The 17433-nt window shown below is 39.1% G+C and overlaps 1 protein-coding gene across 3 annotated transcripts in view; it reads left to right on the plus strand.

Moving 5' to 3' along the window:
- Window positions 1-17433, plus strand: part of AMZ1 (archaelysin family metallopeptidase 1) — a 42425-nt gene that overhangs the window by 16404 nt on the left and 8588 nt on the right. For 2 of the 3 annotated variants that reach the window (XM_074199472.1, XM_074199473.1), the window contains exons 4-6: window positions 2001-2129; window positions 4014-4174; window positions 6422-6598. In XM_074199472.1, coding sequence (XP_074055573.1) covers window positions 2001-2129; window positions 4014-4174; window positions 6422-6598 — 467 coding nt within the window. Of the gene's footprint in view, window positions 1-2000; window positions 2130-4013; window positions 4175-6421; window positions 6599-8552; window positions 16833-17433 lie in introns of those variants that run through there. The other variant, XM_074199474.1, reaches the window with a different exon arrangement.

Here is a 17433-nt window from a genome sequence, read left to right on the forward strand (position 1 = left end):
TCTCTTTCCCCTTTTAAAATACTCAGAAAAGAAGACACTAAAGGAATAGTGTTCACCTTTGAAGACGCTAAAGTTCTGAAGCAATACTTGTTTTTTCTTCCCTGTTAGAATGTTAGCACTAACTGATCATACACTTCCTTTCAACTATTCAGTCAAACATACCTTTCTAAATTTCTATAGACTCTTGTATTTGTATTTTAGATTTCCTATTCAGCTTTAGGAAGTGTTTGAAAATCCCTATTGAATTAAAGATTCATTTTCTTCCTGTAGGATTATACTTCACTTTGGAGGTTAAGTTATTCTTAGTTGTAAGCCTATCTCTTTTGATTTTTTGGAATATTGTATTCTAAGATCTCCTCTTTTGTATAGGAGAAGCTTCCAAGTCTTTTGTGGTTGTGACTGTAGATCCCTGGTAATTTTATTGTTTTATCCTGGAAGTTTGCAGTAATTTTTCCTTGACATGAGAACTGTGAATCTTGACTTATGATTTTCCTGGAACCTTTACTTCTGGTCTTTCTTTTAGAAAAATTCTTTCTATCCAGGCAGCTTATGATTTTTTTTTAAATTAGTATTCAGGGCTTTTAAAAAATACTGGTTTTCTAGGAGTACAGTGATTCTTAAATTATATGTTCTTGGCCTGTTTTCCAGGGAAAGTTGTTTTTTATATTTTCTTCTAATTTTCTAGAATTTTGTTCTAATACATCTTGTCTCCTAGAGCCAGTAATTTATTTTTAGATTTTTTTGTAAGGCAATGGGGTTAAGTGGCTTGCCCAAGGCCACACAGCTAGGTAATTATTAAATGTCTGAGGCCAGATTTGAACTCAGGTACTCCTGACTCCAGGGCCGGTGCTCTATCCACTGCACCACCTAGCCGTCCCTAGCCTTAGTTCTTGAACTGGGGTTTGCCCTGGACCAGCCAGCTACCTGTGCTTTTCGGTGGTGTGATCAGCCTTGCTTAGTCTTTGCCCTAAATCACTTGAGTTCTTGAGCTATACTTTGGTTCATCAAAGGTTCACCCCTTCTCTCTGGTGTTGCTCCAGGATGTGTTTACCTGTGCTGACTCTGATTGCTTTGCTGTTGCCCCCTTTTCCTATTGCATTTGGGTTGCTGGATGATATTTTGTCTATTTGTGGGGTAGGAGTCACTTATAGTAATTTCTTGTTGGATAACTTGATTTATGCTCCCGTCTTCCTATTTGTGATTAACCTCTAACTCACTTCTCCCTGTCTTTCAAGTAGCTATTCTTCCTTATAACAAAGAAGCATAGTCAAGCAGAACAGATCCAATGAATGTCTCATTTTTTTACCTTAGCTTGTCACCTTTTTGCCAAGTGGCAGGTATGTTTTATCATCAGTCTTTTAAATCACAGCTAATCTCTACTTTGGTGAGAGTAGTTCTGAGGTCCTTCGAAGTAGTTTTCTCTTGTTTTATTATTATGGGCATCACAGAGATTGTTCTCCTGGTTCAGCTCATTTCAATCTACATCACTTCATATACATAAATCTCTAAATACAAGCATGAATGTTGGATAATTGACTTAAACAGAGCTGCACATGTTCAACTAGGTTTCAGATTAGTATGAATTAGAACCCAGATGATCCAGAACATTGGAGTTCATATTTTCCTTTTTAATTTTTTTACTTTCCTGTTTGTACTCAGATGCTGATTGCAAATTCTTTTAAAAAATTGAACCTCATATATTTCATGAAAGAAATCTTCATATTTAGGTGATAAAGAGAAAAAAATTGAGGATGTTCTAGCTGACCAAGGATAGAAGGGGCCTAGAGGAGGAGAAGTTGTAAAGGGAAGGGAAACAGAGACATGGAACTGAAAGTATAGCAGTCCAACCATTATTGTTTTGCCGAAAATTAGAAGAGTTCAGTGATTTAATCTAAGATTATATGGTGGCATAATATTTAGCTATACCTACGTAAATTGACATCTAACACCTTGTCTACTTTCTACCATAAGAACCCATTGCCTTCTTATTCCATCACCAGATAGCATTTTGACCTTTCTGAAAAACAATAAACCTATGGATGCCCTGTGTGTGCTGGGTCTCACACTCATGGATCTGTACCCCTGTGAAACCTGGAGCTTCACCTTTGGTAAATCCCTTCCAGGACAAGGTGAGATCTGACTCCTGATGACTTCTAAGCAGGAGGGAAATTTGGGAGGAGGCTATCTATTGGAAGATCAATGTAGAGAAAGACATTTTCCCGGGGGTGGGTTAGTGATGAAAGTTTTCTTGTACTCTTCAAGGAAAGTTTGTATCTGAGAGAATATAAAATATAAGACATTTAATCGGTTGTCATAAGAGCTCAGGTCTGATGCCTTTTTTTTTTCCCATAGGAGAAGTAGGGGAAAAAAATCTTCAGTTAAATAAGGGTTAGGGAAGAAGGAGCAAAGGAGGTCTATAGACATGGACTCTAATCAGCCAGGTTAGAGTGCTGAGCTCAGATTTGAAAAGACCCAAATTCAAACCTGTCTCAGACACTTCCCAGCTGTGTGATCCTGGCAAATCACTAAATCTTGATTAGCCCCAGTTTCCTCACTGTAAAATGTATTTTGATAGCCTCTAAGGTCTCTTTAGCTCATTAATATGATCCTATAAACCTTTAAAAAAAAACAATTGCTTTCCTAATGAAATTATATAGGTGATGAAATGAATGAAACTAGTTTAATGTTACCAGCAACCCAACATTCTGGGAAAAGTCACTTCCTGGGGGAAATAACTCTTTTCAAGGCTACATTAAGTTGGTGGGGAAGGAGGTCACAAGCTGAGGAATTCTGATTCATTGCTCATCTAATAGTGGTAAACTGGGCAGAGATGTTTTTTGATGAGGGATTTTTTAAAAACATTTTAACATTTTATTTGTTTTCCAATTATATACAATAGTAATATGTATCCATCATTTTTTGCAAGGCTCCGAATTCTACAATTCCCCCCCCCCCACAGAAGGCTGTCTGACAGTCTCTACATTGTTTCCATGCCATACATTGATATAAATTGAATGTTATAAGAGTAAACATAAACCCCCTCCTCCCCAAGAAGATGAGAAACCTCAAGAATAGTGAGAGAGAGAAAAAAAATTGTACTTCAGTCTGTGTTCAGATTTCAATGACTGTCTCTGGAGTGAGTTGCTTCCCCTATCATAAGTCCACCAGAGAAGTTGCTTCAATATTTTTCCTACAGTTGCTATTACTAGCTGTACCTCCACTCTATTTCTCCCCACTCTCATTTATTCTATTCTCTCTCTCCTTTCATCCTGGCCCTGTCCAAAAGTGTGTTGAATCTGAGTACCCTCTCCCTCGATCTTCCCTCTCTTCTATCACCTATTCCCCCCTTCCCTCCTCCATTCCCCCTCATCCCATCCCTTTCCTCCCATCCTTCTCCAGGGCAAGACAGATTTCCTCACCCTATTAAGTGTGCATGTCATTTCCTCCCTGAGCCATTTCCAATGAGAATGAAGGCTCACTCATTCCCCCTTGCCTTCCCTCCCCCCACTCCATTGAAAAAGCTTTTTCTTGGGGGAAAATTGTAAAACTCAAATAATATCCTTAATAAAAATAAATTTAAAAAAAGAAAAAGCTTTTTCTTGACTCTTATGTGAAATCTCTCAGCTTCTTCTTCATCTCCTTTTCCTTCCTCCCAGTACTTTCCCTCATCACCCATTGACTCCATCCCTTTACCACATCATACCATTATATTCCGCTCCTTCCTATGTCCTGTCTATATATGCTCCTTCTGACAGCTCTTACTTATAAATGAGAAAGTTCATATGAGTTATCAATATCTTCTTCCTCTGCAGGAATACAAACAGTTCAACATGATCAAGTTCCGATGAGGGATTTCTAAGACTACCTTTATCCCTTTAGGAGAGAGCTGAAGTGACCTTGGGCTGTAGGGGAATAAGATAACTCCTGATTACCTAGACTAGTGCAACTTTCCCTAGTCCCAGTCTTAACCCCTAAGATGAAATGTTCACTATGGTCTTCTCTTATTTACTTAGAAGTAGGAGTATGCAGCTTTGCCAGGTTTTCAGCTGATTTCTGCCAGGCTCCAGGGGCTGAGGAGATGCCAGAGATGACTCTTAGGGTACCTGAGATCACCCTGAGGGACAGAAATCGGACATTATTCTTCAGTATTTTAGAGATGATCCAGTGCTGTAAGGTATGTGTATCTATCAGGAAAGCTGCTTCCCAGCCTTAGAAACCAAGATTTGTTCTTACAGCTTCTATCACTTGGGGCCAAATTGAAGCTTCAAAGATATTTCAGATGACTGATTTCACACATTTCCTGAGAAATGAGCCCTGGGCAGTATGCCATAGTGAATGGAGAGGTGACCTTGAAGGCTGAAAGAACTGAGTTCAAGGACTGCCTCTGACCCATACTGCCTATGTGACACAAGATATATCTTAATTTCTCAGGTCCTAGGAAAAGGTGCCAATTTGAATTGGTAGAGGAAATCATAGTCAAAGACAATTCTAAAAGACTCCTGATAGAAAATGCCATCCATATCCAGAGAAAGAACTCTGGTGTCTACATGCAGATCAAAGTATACTGTTTTCCTTCGTTTTTGGGTTTTGGTTTTTTCTTTCTCTAGGTTTTTTCCTTTTGTTCTGATTCTTCTTTCACAGCTTAACTAAATGGGAATATATTTAACATGATTGTATTTATATAATCTCTACCAGATTGCTTGCTGACTTGGAGAGGGAAGAGAGGGTGAAAGGAAGGAGAATTTTTTTTTTAATGCTTCAATCTGTATTCTGAAAACCAGCAACTCTTTCTCTGGGAATGAATAGTATTCTTCATGATAAATCCTTTAGTGTTGTCTTGGATCACTCACAGTCATTCATCCTAGAATGTTGTTGTCACTTTATACAGAATACATTTCACTTTACACCAGCTCAGTAAGTTTTTCTAGTTTTTTTTTCTGAGAGCATCTTGCTCATCATTTCTTACAGCAGAATAAGCATTCCATTCCACATTTTGTTCAGCCATTACCCAACTGATGGGGATCCAGGAGGGAGAAAATTTTGCAAAAATGAATGTTAAAAACTATCTTTATATGTAATTAGAAAATATAATTTTTAAAAAAAGGAATCACAATTCTAGTCCCTCCAAAATAAAGAACAAAAAAAGAAATAGTTTCCTAATCAATAGTGATGTTATATTGGCTGAAGGGATATTGTGCATATATGATAGGATATGTACACATTTTAAACTATGATTGTAAAGGTTTAAGGAGCCAGTTTAGGGGGAGATATAGTCTATACATAGAGTATAAATGAGATTAGGATAGTCTTTGAAAGTTCCAACTAGCACTGGATGTTCTTCAAGCAAATGGATCATGGATCTGTACCCATGTGAAACCGGAGCTTCACTTTTGGTAAATCCCTTCCAGGGATTTAATTCTGAATCAATCAAATTGGAATCTCTCCCTAACTACTTCACTCCCCCCAGTCTCCCAAACCAATTCAGCACAAATCAAACAAAACAGGACAGAACTAGGAGCCTCTGATGAATTCCTTCTCTTCTTGGAGTCTATTCAGGGGTTTTTCTTGTTCTTAATCTGGTAGTCAGTCCAAATTTGGGGGCAAACTCTAAGGGATGGTGCAGAGTGTTATGGCCCACAGTCATAACCAAGCATTTTATGTAGCAGGACTTAATACATAGGTTTTTTTAAATACATTGTTGCTGGATGAAATAAAAGAATGAAAGAGTCTCATTGTCTGCTGCAGGAACTAATTTCAGATGTTACAGTGTATAAAAGATTGATAGTATCATCTGGCACATATACTCTATATATCTTGATATTCTTTTTTTTTTTCAAGGCAATAGGATTAAGTGGCTTGCCCAAGGCCACACAGATAGGTAATTATTAAGTGTCTGAGGTCAGATTTGAACTCAGGTCCTCCTGACTCCAGGGCTGGTGCCCTAACCACTGTGCCACCTAGGTGCCCCATGATATTCTTCTAATCAGGGGTGTGTTGGAGCCAACTCAAATCAAGTATTGATTATTAAATTTTCAGCAGTAATATTTATTTCAGAAACTGGCAAATATTACAAATCAAAGCTTCAAGTTATGAAGAAAATGTCAACATTCTAGATTAAACCTAAAAGGACCTTCCTTCAGTGATATGACTGTCAGTATTTCAAGTGAATTTGAAGCACTGGTTTGCTGGCAAATGTTTAAGAGTTTTCTGAAGGAAGGTCCTCAAAAATTTTTATTTCAGTGGAAGGAATGAACAGATAGCTGAGCCTCTCTCCTTAAGAGGGAGGGATTATTTCCCTTCTGGATAGAGAACTCTCAAGCTAAATGACTGGGGTGGGGAGGGGGGGAGAAGTAGGACATGGATGATTATGGATGAGTTTTCCTCCCAAACTTGGCAAAGGACATTTTTATTTTCCTAATAGATCACATGTCATGAGATCTGCCACTTGATTGGCTTGGGAAATTGCCGCTGGCTGAGCTGCATCATGCAAGGAGCCCTGAGTTTGGACGAGGCCCTTCTCCGGCCCCTGGAGCTTTGCCCAATTTGCCTTCGGAAGCTGCAGTATTTCATTGGATTCAAGCTCATTGAGCGATACAAGGTGAGTTTTGCCACTTTTGATATACATGAGGAAATTAAAATTAAAAGAGGCAACATGAAGACGGGGAACAGGTCCATGGACTCCATGTGCACACCATACACTATATGAAGATACGATGACACTCATCACCTGTTCCCACCCCCACATAGCTCACAGGTGAACATGGATTTACTATCCTGTAACTTAAGATATATATCTTACATGACATAGATATATAATTATCATATTGTATTTTTGTTGTTCAATTGTGTCCAACTCTGTGACATCTGTGGACCATCATATACCAGGCCCTGTCCAGGAGTTTTTATTGGCAAAAATACTGGAGTGGATACTCCTCCAGTGTAAACAAATGTTAAATGACTTGCTCAGGCTCACACAATCAGTAAATGTTTGAGGCCACATTAGAACTCAGCTCTTCCTGACTCCAGGTTTATCACTCCATCTACTGCACTACCTTTTTGTCCATATAGCCTCTAAATGGTAGCAATTGTTAACTAAAAGGTGTTTTGTGGAGGAAGACACTAGCAGTAGGCAAATAATTCCTCACATAGAAGTTGGCATGTGAGTTGAGCCTGGAAGGAAAATAGGATTCTGAGAGCCTGGGGTGTTGTTGAGGGAGGGCATCCTAGAGTCAATGCAAGGGTGCAGGAATGATTAGGTCTGAGAATAGTAAGAAAGGCAGAAAACCCCAGGTCATCCCGCAACTCCCATTTTAGTCCATAGTACTGCCTCCCTTACTTTACATCAGGTTGCTGACAAAAATTAAAATGGAAGCATTTGAGGTTCAGCTTCTTTTCCAGGCCCTGCACACTTTCTGAGGGAAGGAAAATGCCCTTATAAAAGATGGTTAATAGAAAAGAAAATGAGAAAAATCACTAGATAATTCACAAATTGGATAAGTGGAAGATGTGCATATACTTATACACAATTCAAAAAGATTTAACTTTCTGACTTAAGGTCAGATGGCAGTTCTGAGCTGGAGACTAATCTTGAGCCAGCCAAGATGTCTAGAGGAGGCTTTTCCCCAGGGGCTGAAGGCTGGAAAGCTTTCTGAAAAGATGAACTGCTAGTGAGTCCCCTCTCTAGAGGGATGACATCACAAGGTCAAAGTGTTCTTGCTCTGGCCAGAGTAGTTTTCTTACCCTGTGGTGGCATTAGTGTTCCTCTGTAGCCTGGCCAGTATCTTCAGAACACATATGTCAAATGGATGGTAGCATTAACCCTCCTGTGCCAAAGGTTGGAGTGCATAGATCTCTGATCCCCACCTCAGAGCTATCAGTGACACAGCATTCCCAGCGGAGCAAAACAAATTGGTCTGTTGCCATTTTTATGATTTCATTTGATAGACCAGCTTATTCTCAAATGCTAGGTCAGGAGGGAAGATGTTCCCATGGAGATAATCTTCAGCAAGAATAACACCATTTTATTTCTTCAGAAGGGGCTGAAAAATAATATAACAGTAAAAAAGAAGGGACTAAAAACACTTCACATGCTTCATGTAATTCATTCCATTCTTGTATGTTATAAATGCTATGAAAGAGAATACTTTCAAGGCCAGGCTGAGGAGTTCAGAGAATGGGGGACATTTTCTTCAGATGTGATCGGGGAAAGCTTTGTGGAGAAGATAACATGCTGAATCTTAAAAGATGGATAGGATTTTGATAATTGGGGATTGTAGGGTGAGAAAGTAAGGGTAGAGAGTAATGTCCATAGGTGAGGAAGAAGACCTGGGGAATGGCCAGTAGACCAGTTGTCTGGAACATGATGAATGTCTGGTAATGACCCATTATGAGGTAGGAAAGGGAGGATGGGGCCAGAATGCTAGAAATCCTTATTAGTTTTAAAGAATTTAAACTTAATCTGTCATGTAATAAGTATATCATAGAAGCTTCTTAAACAGGGCATAAGACACAGTTAAAGGATAATACTTTTCTTTTTGTCATTCTTTTGGCAGCCTGGTGAAGCCAATGGACCAGAAGAATATTATGAAAAAGCATAAAATACCTAGAGTAATAAATTAACATATAATTTTATCAAAATTTAGTTATAATATTTAAAATCCAAGTTCATGAACCCCTTAAGAATTCCTTCTTTAGGATTACTGTTCTGGCAATAGTACACAGAATGGATTTGGAAATAACTAGGCAGATAGGTGGTACAAAGGATAGTCTGACTACTTAGACACTTAGTAGCTGTGTGAACATGGGCAAGTCATTTAACTGCTTGCCTCAGTTTCCTCATTTGTAAAAATAAACTGAAGAAGGAAATGGAAAACCATTCCAGTATTTCTGGAAAAAAACCCCAATGGGGTCATGAAGCATTAGGACACAAACTGAATGGTTAAAGAAGAACAACAAAGAAGATAAAAATAACAAAAAATTTCAGTATTTCATATTCATATAGTGCTTTATAATTTACAAAGTGCCATCTTCATGAGCATTCTTTGAGGTAATAGAATAAGAATAATTATTCCTATTTTATAAATGGGGGAAACTCCAGGAAGCAGTTGAAAAAGAGGAACTGAAACTTAGAAGACATTGGGGCTTCATCTAGAGGTGATAGTAGAAATGAATAAAATCATCTAGGAGGAAAATGTTTATCATGACCCATTATGAGCTCACTGCTAACTGAGGGACAGGGCATGACAAAAGTGAATCATTGCACCAAGAAGTTTGACCACAATGGCAGTGTGGGAGAAGGCTATGTACAACTATCATCCTGTATTTCTTCTCTCTTTCAAATCCAGGCTCTGAGAAAGGGTCCTCTCACCCCCTCCCCCATTTGTACACTTCCTAATAATAACAACAGCAATATTTCTCAATCCCTTGTAATCTGGATTCCATCCTTACCATTTGACTGAAAATGAGCTCTCCATGTTTACCAATGATCTTTCAAATGTTTGTATTTATCTTTTATTTTTATATCACTTTCATATTTGACTACATCCCTCTTCCCTCCCCTGCCCATTGAGTAATAACTTTGTAACAATAAATAAGAAAGAGGATATAAAAAAGCAGTTTAGTAAGATGAACCAGCACATCAAATGAGTCTGACAGGATATGCAATGTAGATAGAACACCCACATTACCCCAATTCCCTTCCCCCTCACCCCACTCCCACTCCAACAACTCTGCAAAGAAGATAGGGAAGAACATTTTTTCATCTCTGGAGTCAGCAGTCTTTTTTCTCTACTAAATCCAGTGACCTTTTCTTATTCCTCTTCCTTGCTAGACCTCTTTTGTAGCTTTTGATACTGTTAACCACCACTCCTTCTGGCCACTCTCCTCCCTTGGGTGTTTTTTTTTTGTTTGTTTGTTTTTGTTTTTGTTTTTAGGTTTTTGCTAGGCAGTAGGGTTAAGTGGCTTGCCCAAGGCCACACAGCTAGGTAATTATTAAGTGTCTGAGGTCATATTTGAACTCAGGTACTTCTGACTTCAGGGCCAATTCTCTATCCACTGCATCACCTAGTTGCCCCTCTCCCTTGGGTTTTGTGACATTTTTCTTTCCTTATTTTCCCCCAGTTGAATGATCTTTCTCCTCATTTCTTTTGCTGGATCATCCTCTTCCTCCCATTCATTAAGTGTGGTTATTCTCCAAGGCTCAGTCTGGAACCCTCTTCTCTCATCTAGGTGACTCAGTGGACAGAATGTGGGATAGAATATTAGAATCAGAATGACCTGAGTTCAATATGTATGTGAATGCTTGTGTATATAAAATGCATTAATCATACTCTTATCCTTTCATTTAATCATGCTCAAAATTTTGGAGTTGTACTTGACACTTCTTGCTACGTATAATTGATCAGTTGTCAAGTCTTGACAATTTTAGCTCTATGCCTTCTCTTGTATTTGTCCTTTTTTCTCTCTCTCAACCCACTCTTTGCCTGAGACTGTTGCAATCTCCTATCTGGTCTCAAGACTCCTTTTCTCTCTCTCTATCTCTCTATTCAATCCTCCACACAACCACTAAATCACTATTCCTAAGATATCAATGTAACAACAACTAAAATTTTCTTAGTGCTTACAATGTAAAGGCACCATGCTTTTTTACAATTATTATCTCATAATCATAGCACTCCCTTACTAAAAAAAAAAATTGTCATGGACTCCCTTTTGCCTCTAGGATAAAATATGAATAAACTCATTAACTAGGTATCGAAAGTCATCTACAGTCTGGTTGTCACCTACTTTTCCAGTCCTCTGAAGGTCTCTCTTAAGAAGAACTTTAGAATTGATATTTTTTTAGGTTTTTGCAAGGCAAATGGGGTTAAGTGGCTTGACCAAGGCCACACAGCTGGGTAATTATTAAGTGTCTGAGACCGGATTTGAACCCAGTTACTCCTGACTCCAGGGCTGGTGCTTTATCCACTGCGCCACCTAGCTGCCCCTAGAATTGATTTTGTAGAATGGAAAACACCGGCACAGAGCCACCCAGCATGGTGTGCCCTCATAGAGTGTTCTATGAGCAAGGCAGAATTGAAGAAACTCAAAATAAAAGTTGAGATACATAAGTTTAGAGTAACCACCCCAGGTGTTCACATGGACTATTTGTGGCTCACCTGTGGTAGAGCATTCCAAGTTCCTAATGGTCTTATCAGACACAGTCACAGACACAGTCAGACACACTACAACTTGTCTCTAACATGTCATTTTGGTCTTCTTTGATAATGAAGGACAAGAACCAAGAACCAGTCCTGCTTCAAATTATTTCCCTTTATACCTTTTCTGTTCCAGATCAGCAAGTTGCTCCATATACCTGGCATTTCAATTCCTTCTCCTTTTTCATTGCACAGTGGTTCCCCAGGTCTGGAATGAACTCTATCTCACTTTATAGAACCCCTAATTTCTTTCAGAGTCTAACTTAGGTGCCAAAAGGCCTTTCCTATCCTTCCCTTTTCCTTCTTCTAACACCTACCCATTATTAACATTTTTTTTCTCTCTTTGGATAGTATATTTTTTGTATTTTATTTGTATGCATGCATCCCACCATTAGAATGCAAGGGGCTTGAAGGCAGGCACCGTTTCAGTTTGGGGGCTATAGCACAGTGCTTTACAACATGATCGGTGCTTAAACATTTATTGCAAGGATGAAGGAATGGATTAAGGAAATAATAATAGCTAGCACTTCAGTGCCTGCAAATTATTTTTATTGTTATTGCACAGTTGTGTCCAATGCTTCTTATCCTCATTTGTTTTGTTTTTTGTTTGGGCCAAAGATATTGAAGTGGTTTCCTTCTCTAGCTCATTTTACAGATGAGGAAACTAAGCAAATAGAGTTAAGTGACTTGTCCAGGATCACACAGCTTGTGTCTGAGGTCGGATGGGGACTCTGGAAGATGAATCTTCCTGACTCCAAATTGAATATTCTGCTCATTGTGCCATAACCCCGGGAAGTAGATGCTGTTATGATTTTCTTTTTACAGATAAGGAAACTAAGGCAGGTAAAGGTTAAAGGATTTGGGAAGGGTCACAAAGATAGTAAATGTCTGAGACCAAATTTGAACTTTAGTCTTAAGTCTTAATGATTCAGGGTTCCACGTTGATACCCTAAATCTAAGCTCCTAACCTGGCCCTTCTATACCACAGAGCTTCCAACCAAGTCCAAGCCAGGGTCTTTCATCCAAGTTTAGTTCCACAGAGTGGGGAACACAACTGTCAAATGTTGAGGGGCATAGACCAAAAATACTAATTAATTGCCAGTTTGACAAAGAATAATAGTGCATACAAGGAGGGTGGCTTGTGGAGCATGTAAAGGCAGAGCAACTTTCTTGGCAAGAATCACTGGGATAATCTGCTTTTCCAGTCTATCTCCCATGAACCCCATTCAGAAGCCTCCATGAGTTTCAATAATACAGAGAACAGAACCTTTGATAATGACCAATATTTATGAAGAAAGGGCATCATGGGGGCAGCTAGATGGTGCAGTGGATAGAGCACTAGCCCTGGAGCCAGGAGTACTTGAGTTCAAATCTGGCCTCAGACACTTAATAGTTACCTAGCTGTGTGGCCTTGGGCAAGTCACTTAACCCCGTTGCTTTAAATAAAAAAAAATTTAAAAAGAAAGTTCAGGAGAGAGTTGGGAGGAGCGCCAGGATGGTTTGGTATCATGGATGTCCTGTTGGAGAGGATTGTCAATATGGTCCAGAGAGAAATCAAGGGGTTGTGGGGTGTGCAATGAGAGATAGACTTAGAGCTAGAAGATTTGAGTTCTGTTCTTTTCTCAGAAACTTATTAACCATGTGACCTGAGGAAGTCCCTTAACTTTCATTTGCCTCAGCTTCCTAGTGCTTACTTCACAAAACTATTTGGAGGATCAGATTAGATCTTATTTGTCAAGTTCTTCACAAACTTTTAGCTATAGAAATGCTAATTATTACTGTGATTATTATTATTATTATGAGGACCAAGGAAGAAGTCCATCAGATTTAGGAAGTCCCTTGTGACCTTTGGGACAGGTGAAAGCCAGATTGTAGATATTTGAGGAATAAATTGTAAAGGTATGGAGGTTAGGAATATACTTTTTTGAGAAGTTTGTTGAGTAAACAGAAAGGTTTAAGGGGGTAGCTTGGGAATATCATAAAATCATAGATTTAGAGCTGGAAGTGTCAGAAATCCTTCAGAGGTCATTTAGGTCAACCATCTCAATTTACAGATGAGGAAACCAAGCCTCCAGAAACTAAGTGGTTTGCCCAGGATCACACAGGTAGTAACAAGCAGAGCTAGAATTTGAAACTAGATTCTCTGATTCCACATTCAAAGCTCTTCCCACTGCTCCATGGTTGGGGAGAAGGGTGGGGTGAAAAATTATTGGGATTGAAGGCAGATTTTTTTTTTAAGGCAGGGAGATCAGAGCTTGAAGCAGAGGGAATAGAGCCAGTGGAAGATTTTGAAGATAAAAGTGAATAACTAAAGAGCGTATTTTGCCAACAGGGCCCCCAACTGACTTCACTGCAGAAACCTAGGGAGATGACAAGCCCCAGAAATTCTCGTGTATAAATAGGAAAGTTTTAAAGGCAGTTTTACGAGAATTTCATATGAGAGTAAATGTCTCATCCAAGCTCTCTCATGTAACCAAACCACTCGCAAAAAGAATGGTCAGATGGATAAGTACTCACTGTATCCTATTTCTACTTTTATTTAGAAATTTTTCTTTTGTGGGCCTGAGTTTCTTCATCTATTTAAACACTGGACTGGCCTCTAAGGTTCCTTTTTATTGTTTCATCACCTACAATGATTGTTTTTACCAATACTCAGAGAAACTCAGATAATAATTGATATTGTAAACATTTATTAAGTGCCTACTCTTTACAGAACCCCAAGTTAATTGATGGGAAGATATAAAGATCATAAATACATAGCTTTTGCCCTTGAGGAGTTTCCAGTCTGAAAGAAAAACTCTGGAACTTGGATCTGTCACTGCCTAGCTGGCAAGATCTATAACTTGCCCTCTTTGTGGTGTGTATGTGTGTATGTGTGTGTGTGTGTGTGTGTGTGTGTGTGTGTGTGTGTGAGAGAGAGAGAGAGAGAGACAGACAGACAGACAGACAGACAGACAGACAGAGAACTGGGGTTAAGTTGCCCAGAGTCACATAGTAAGTATCTGAGACTGAATTTGAATTCTGGTCCTCTTGACTCCAGAATGTTCTTAAGGGGAGAACAGAGAAGGACTGAGAGGAAGTCAAGCAGGCAAAATCATAGTATGATGTCAATAAACATTTACTAAAGGCTTTTTGTCAGGCACTATGTGAAGAATTATGTATACAAAAATAGGCAACATTTGACTTTGATGCCCATGATCTCTGAGCTTGCACCTGAGTGCACACTTGAAATCTTTGATTATCTTTGTGTTTCTGAATCCCAGAACTTCTGTGATTGAGTACAAAGATGTCCCTTCCCCTACCTACCACCCTCCTCTTCTTCCTTCAGTTTTGCTTCACTCTTTTTTCTTTTAGTCAATCAGGATTAAGTGACTTGCCCAGGGTGAATCGGCTAGAATCTAAAACCAGATTTGAACTCAGGTTCTCCTTCCTCCAGGATTTGTGGGCTTTGTCCTTGTGCCACTTAGCAGTCTTCCTGCTTCACTCCAGAAGGGATTCCCCATGCCCCACCACCTCCAAGACCTACAGGGCTATTTCTTCAGTAAGCTTCAATGACTATCTCTATTCTGATGACTCTCAAAATCTTCTTGTCCAGTCTTACCTAAGTCTCCCATTTCCAACTGCTGATATTTATCTTGAAATGGATGTCCCATGGACAGCTTAAACTCAATGTATCCCAAAGTGAACTCTTTTCCCCCAAACCCTCCCCTCTTCCTAATTTCCCTCTTGCTGTGAAGGCACTACTAGCCTCCCTCTCACCTAGGTTCCCAACCTACATGTCACCCTCTATTCATTCTCTGCCTCCCTCCCCACATCCAATCTATAACTAAGACTTGTTGATTTTATCTTTTTTGTAGTTAGTTATTTCTCAAATGTACCCTCTTCTCTTCTCTGACACTACCACTCCGGTTCATCCTCTCATTACCTCCAGCCTAGATTGTTGCAATAGCTGATTGGTTGGTTGGCTGTTCTTGTGTGTCCAACCTGTGTATCTGATCAGACTAATAGGAGCTCCAAATGCTCTCCCACAGGTCAAGCACAAAAAGTCTGGGTGAACAGTTGGGTGGTTATTCTAAACTTGCACATGTCATGTTTCCTTTGAGTGACTTTAATTTTGCCTTGCTTATAGAGCATGCCAACCTCTCTAATTAGGGCATGCCATGCTGGGTGGTCCTGTGTCAGTGTCTTCCGTGCTGTACAATCAATTCCAAAGTTCCTTTGTTTAAAAAAAATATTTATGTCAATGGGGTCAAGTGACTTGCCCAAGGTCACACAGCTAGGCAATTAAGTGTCTGAGTCTGAATTTGAACTCAGATCTTCTTGACTTCAGGGCCAGTGCTCTATCCACTGCACCGCCTAGCTGCTCCAATTCCAAAGTTCTTAAGAGAGACTTTGAAAGCATCCTTGGTTCGCCTTTTCTGACCCCACTCCCCTTTCTAGCCCTATATGAATTTTCCATAAAATAATTTTTTTGGCAAATATCCATTTATCATTATTATTGCAACAGCCTGCTGGTTGGTTTCCTTCTCTACTCTTCCTGCGCAATTCATCTTCTATTCAGCTGTCAAAGTAATCTTCCTAAAGTATGGATCTAACCATATCATGCCTTTACTCAATAATCTCAATTGGCTCCCCATTCCCTCCAGGATCAAACATAAAACCCTGTTTGGCTTGTAAATCTCTTCATAAATTGGCCCCTTTTCATCTTTCCAGTCATTTTATACCTCATACCTCTACATATTAGGTGATTCAGTGACTCTGGTCTCCATGCTAGTCCCCTTACATCACATAGTTTATCAGGATCTATATTTTCACTGGCTGTTCATCATCCTCCCACACCCCATACCTGGGAATGTTCTCCCTACTCATCTCTGTCTCCTGGCTTCTTCATGTCCCATTTTAAAGGTCTAGCTTTATAAGAAGGTTTTCCCAGTGTCCTTATTTCTTGTGCCTTCCCTCTGATTATTATCTCCAATTTATCTTACATATGTCTTATTTAGACATATTTGTTGTTTGCATATTGAGTGAGCTCCATTAGGGAGCTCAAACCTTTTGTCAACTATACACACAGCCCTTGTCCATATTTATTGACTGATTGATTCAGGCCATTTGCCTCAAATATTATTGAAATTTGGGCATCTGTGAGTGATTTCAAAGAGAGAAGAATTACCCCAGAGAAAGAATGAAATATTTGATTCAATATGACTAGCACTTGTTTTAGAATAGAAAGTATTCTACAATGTAGCCTCAAAATTTGATGCCTCAGTTTGAGTGTAGTGCTGCTGCCCTCTGCTGTTGGCATAGCAGATTACCTACATGCCACAGATGAAAAATAGGAGGCTTAGAATCAGAAAGATCCCTCTTCCGAAGTTCAAATCTGAGTTCAGACACATACTACCTGTTTGACCCTAAGCAAGTCACTTAACTCTTTCTCTGTTTCCTCCTCTGCAAAATAAGTTGGAGAAGGAAATGGCAAACCACTCTAGTATCTCTGCCAAGAAACCCCCAAATTGGGTTGTGGAGAGTCAGACTTGACTGAAATGACTGAACAACAACAGTGAAAACTAGTATACTAATTATACTTCAGCTACTTGTGATAGTTTTAAAATTTTAATTTCAAAAAATGAGGATCTGCAAACTGGTATTTAGGACTTGCCCAAGTATAAAGAAAAATTTATACTATAAGTGCAAAACTTTAAAGCTTTAAGTACAAAAACAATTAAAAAAGAAATTAAAACAGTATTCAGTTTTCAAAAATGAGACTTTCATTTATTGGTGTTGAAATTATTTTCAACTCAAAGTGTTTTTAAATGAACCTTAATATTTTTTTTTCAAAATCCTGTATCTTACACCTGGGCTGCTTCCATCTGTTAAATTGGGATAATATGGATCTATTTACAAATGAGCCACATGTGGTTCCCAAACAGTGGGCTATATGTACTGCTAAGAACATGGAGACAATGGAGAATATTTTTCTGTGTATTTGATGTGCATGCTACAATCACAGAGAAACAGAGAAAAATGAACTTTTTTTTTTTTGCAAGGCAAATGGGGTTAAGTGGCTTGCCCAAGGCCACACAGCTAGGTCATTATTAAGTGTCTGAGACTGGATTTAAACCCAGGTACTCCTGACTCCAGGGCCGGTACTTTATCCACTGTGCCACCTAGCAGCCCCATCCTTCATTCTTTCTTTTCTCTACAATTTTATATTTTAAAAAACCTTAACAGTTCCCACCCT

This window comes from Macrotis lagotis, chromosome X (assembly GCF_037893015.1).
Source record: "Macrotis lagotis isolate mMagLag1 chromosome X, bilby.v1.9.chrom.fasta, whole genome shotgun sequence".
Taxonomy (NCBI): Eukaryota; Metazoa; Chordata; class Mammalia; order Peramelemorphia; family Peramelidae; genus Macrotis; species Macrotis lagotis.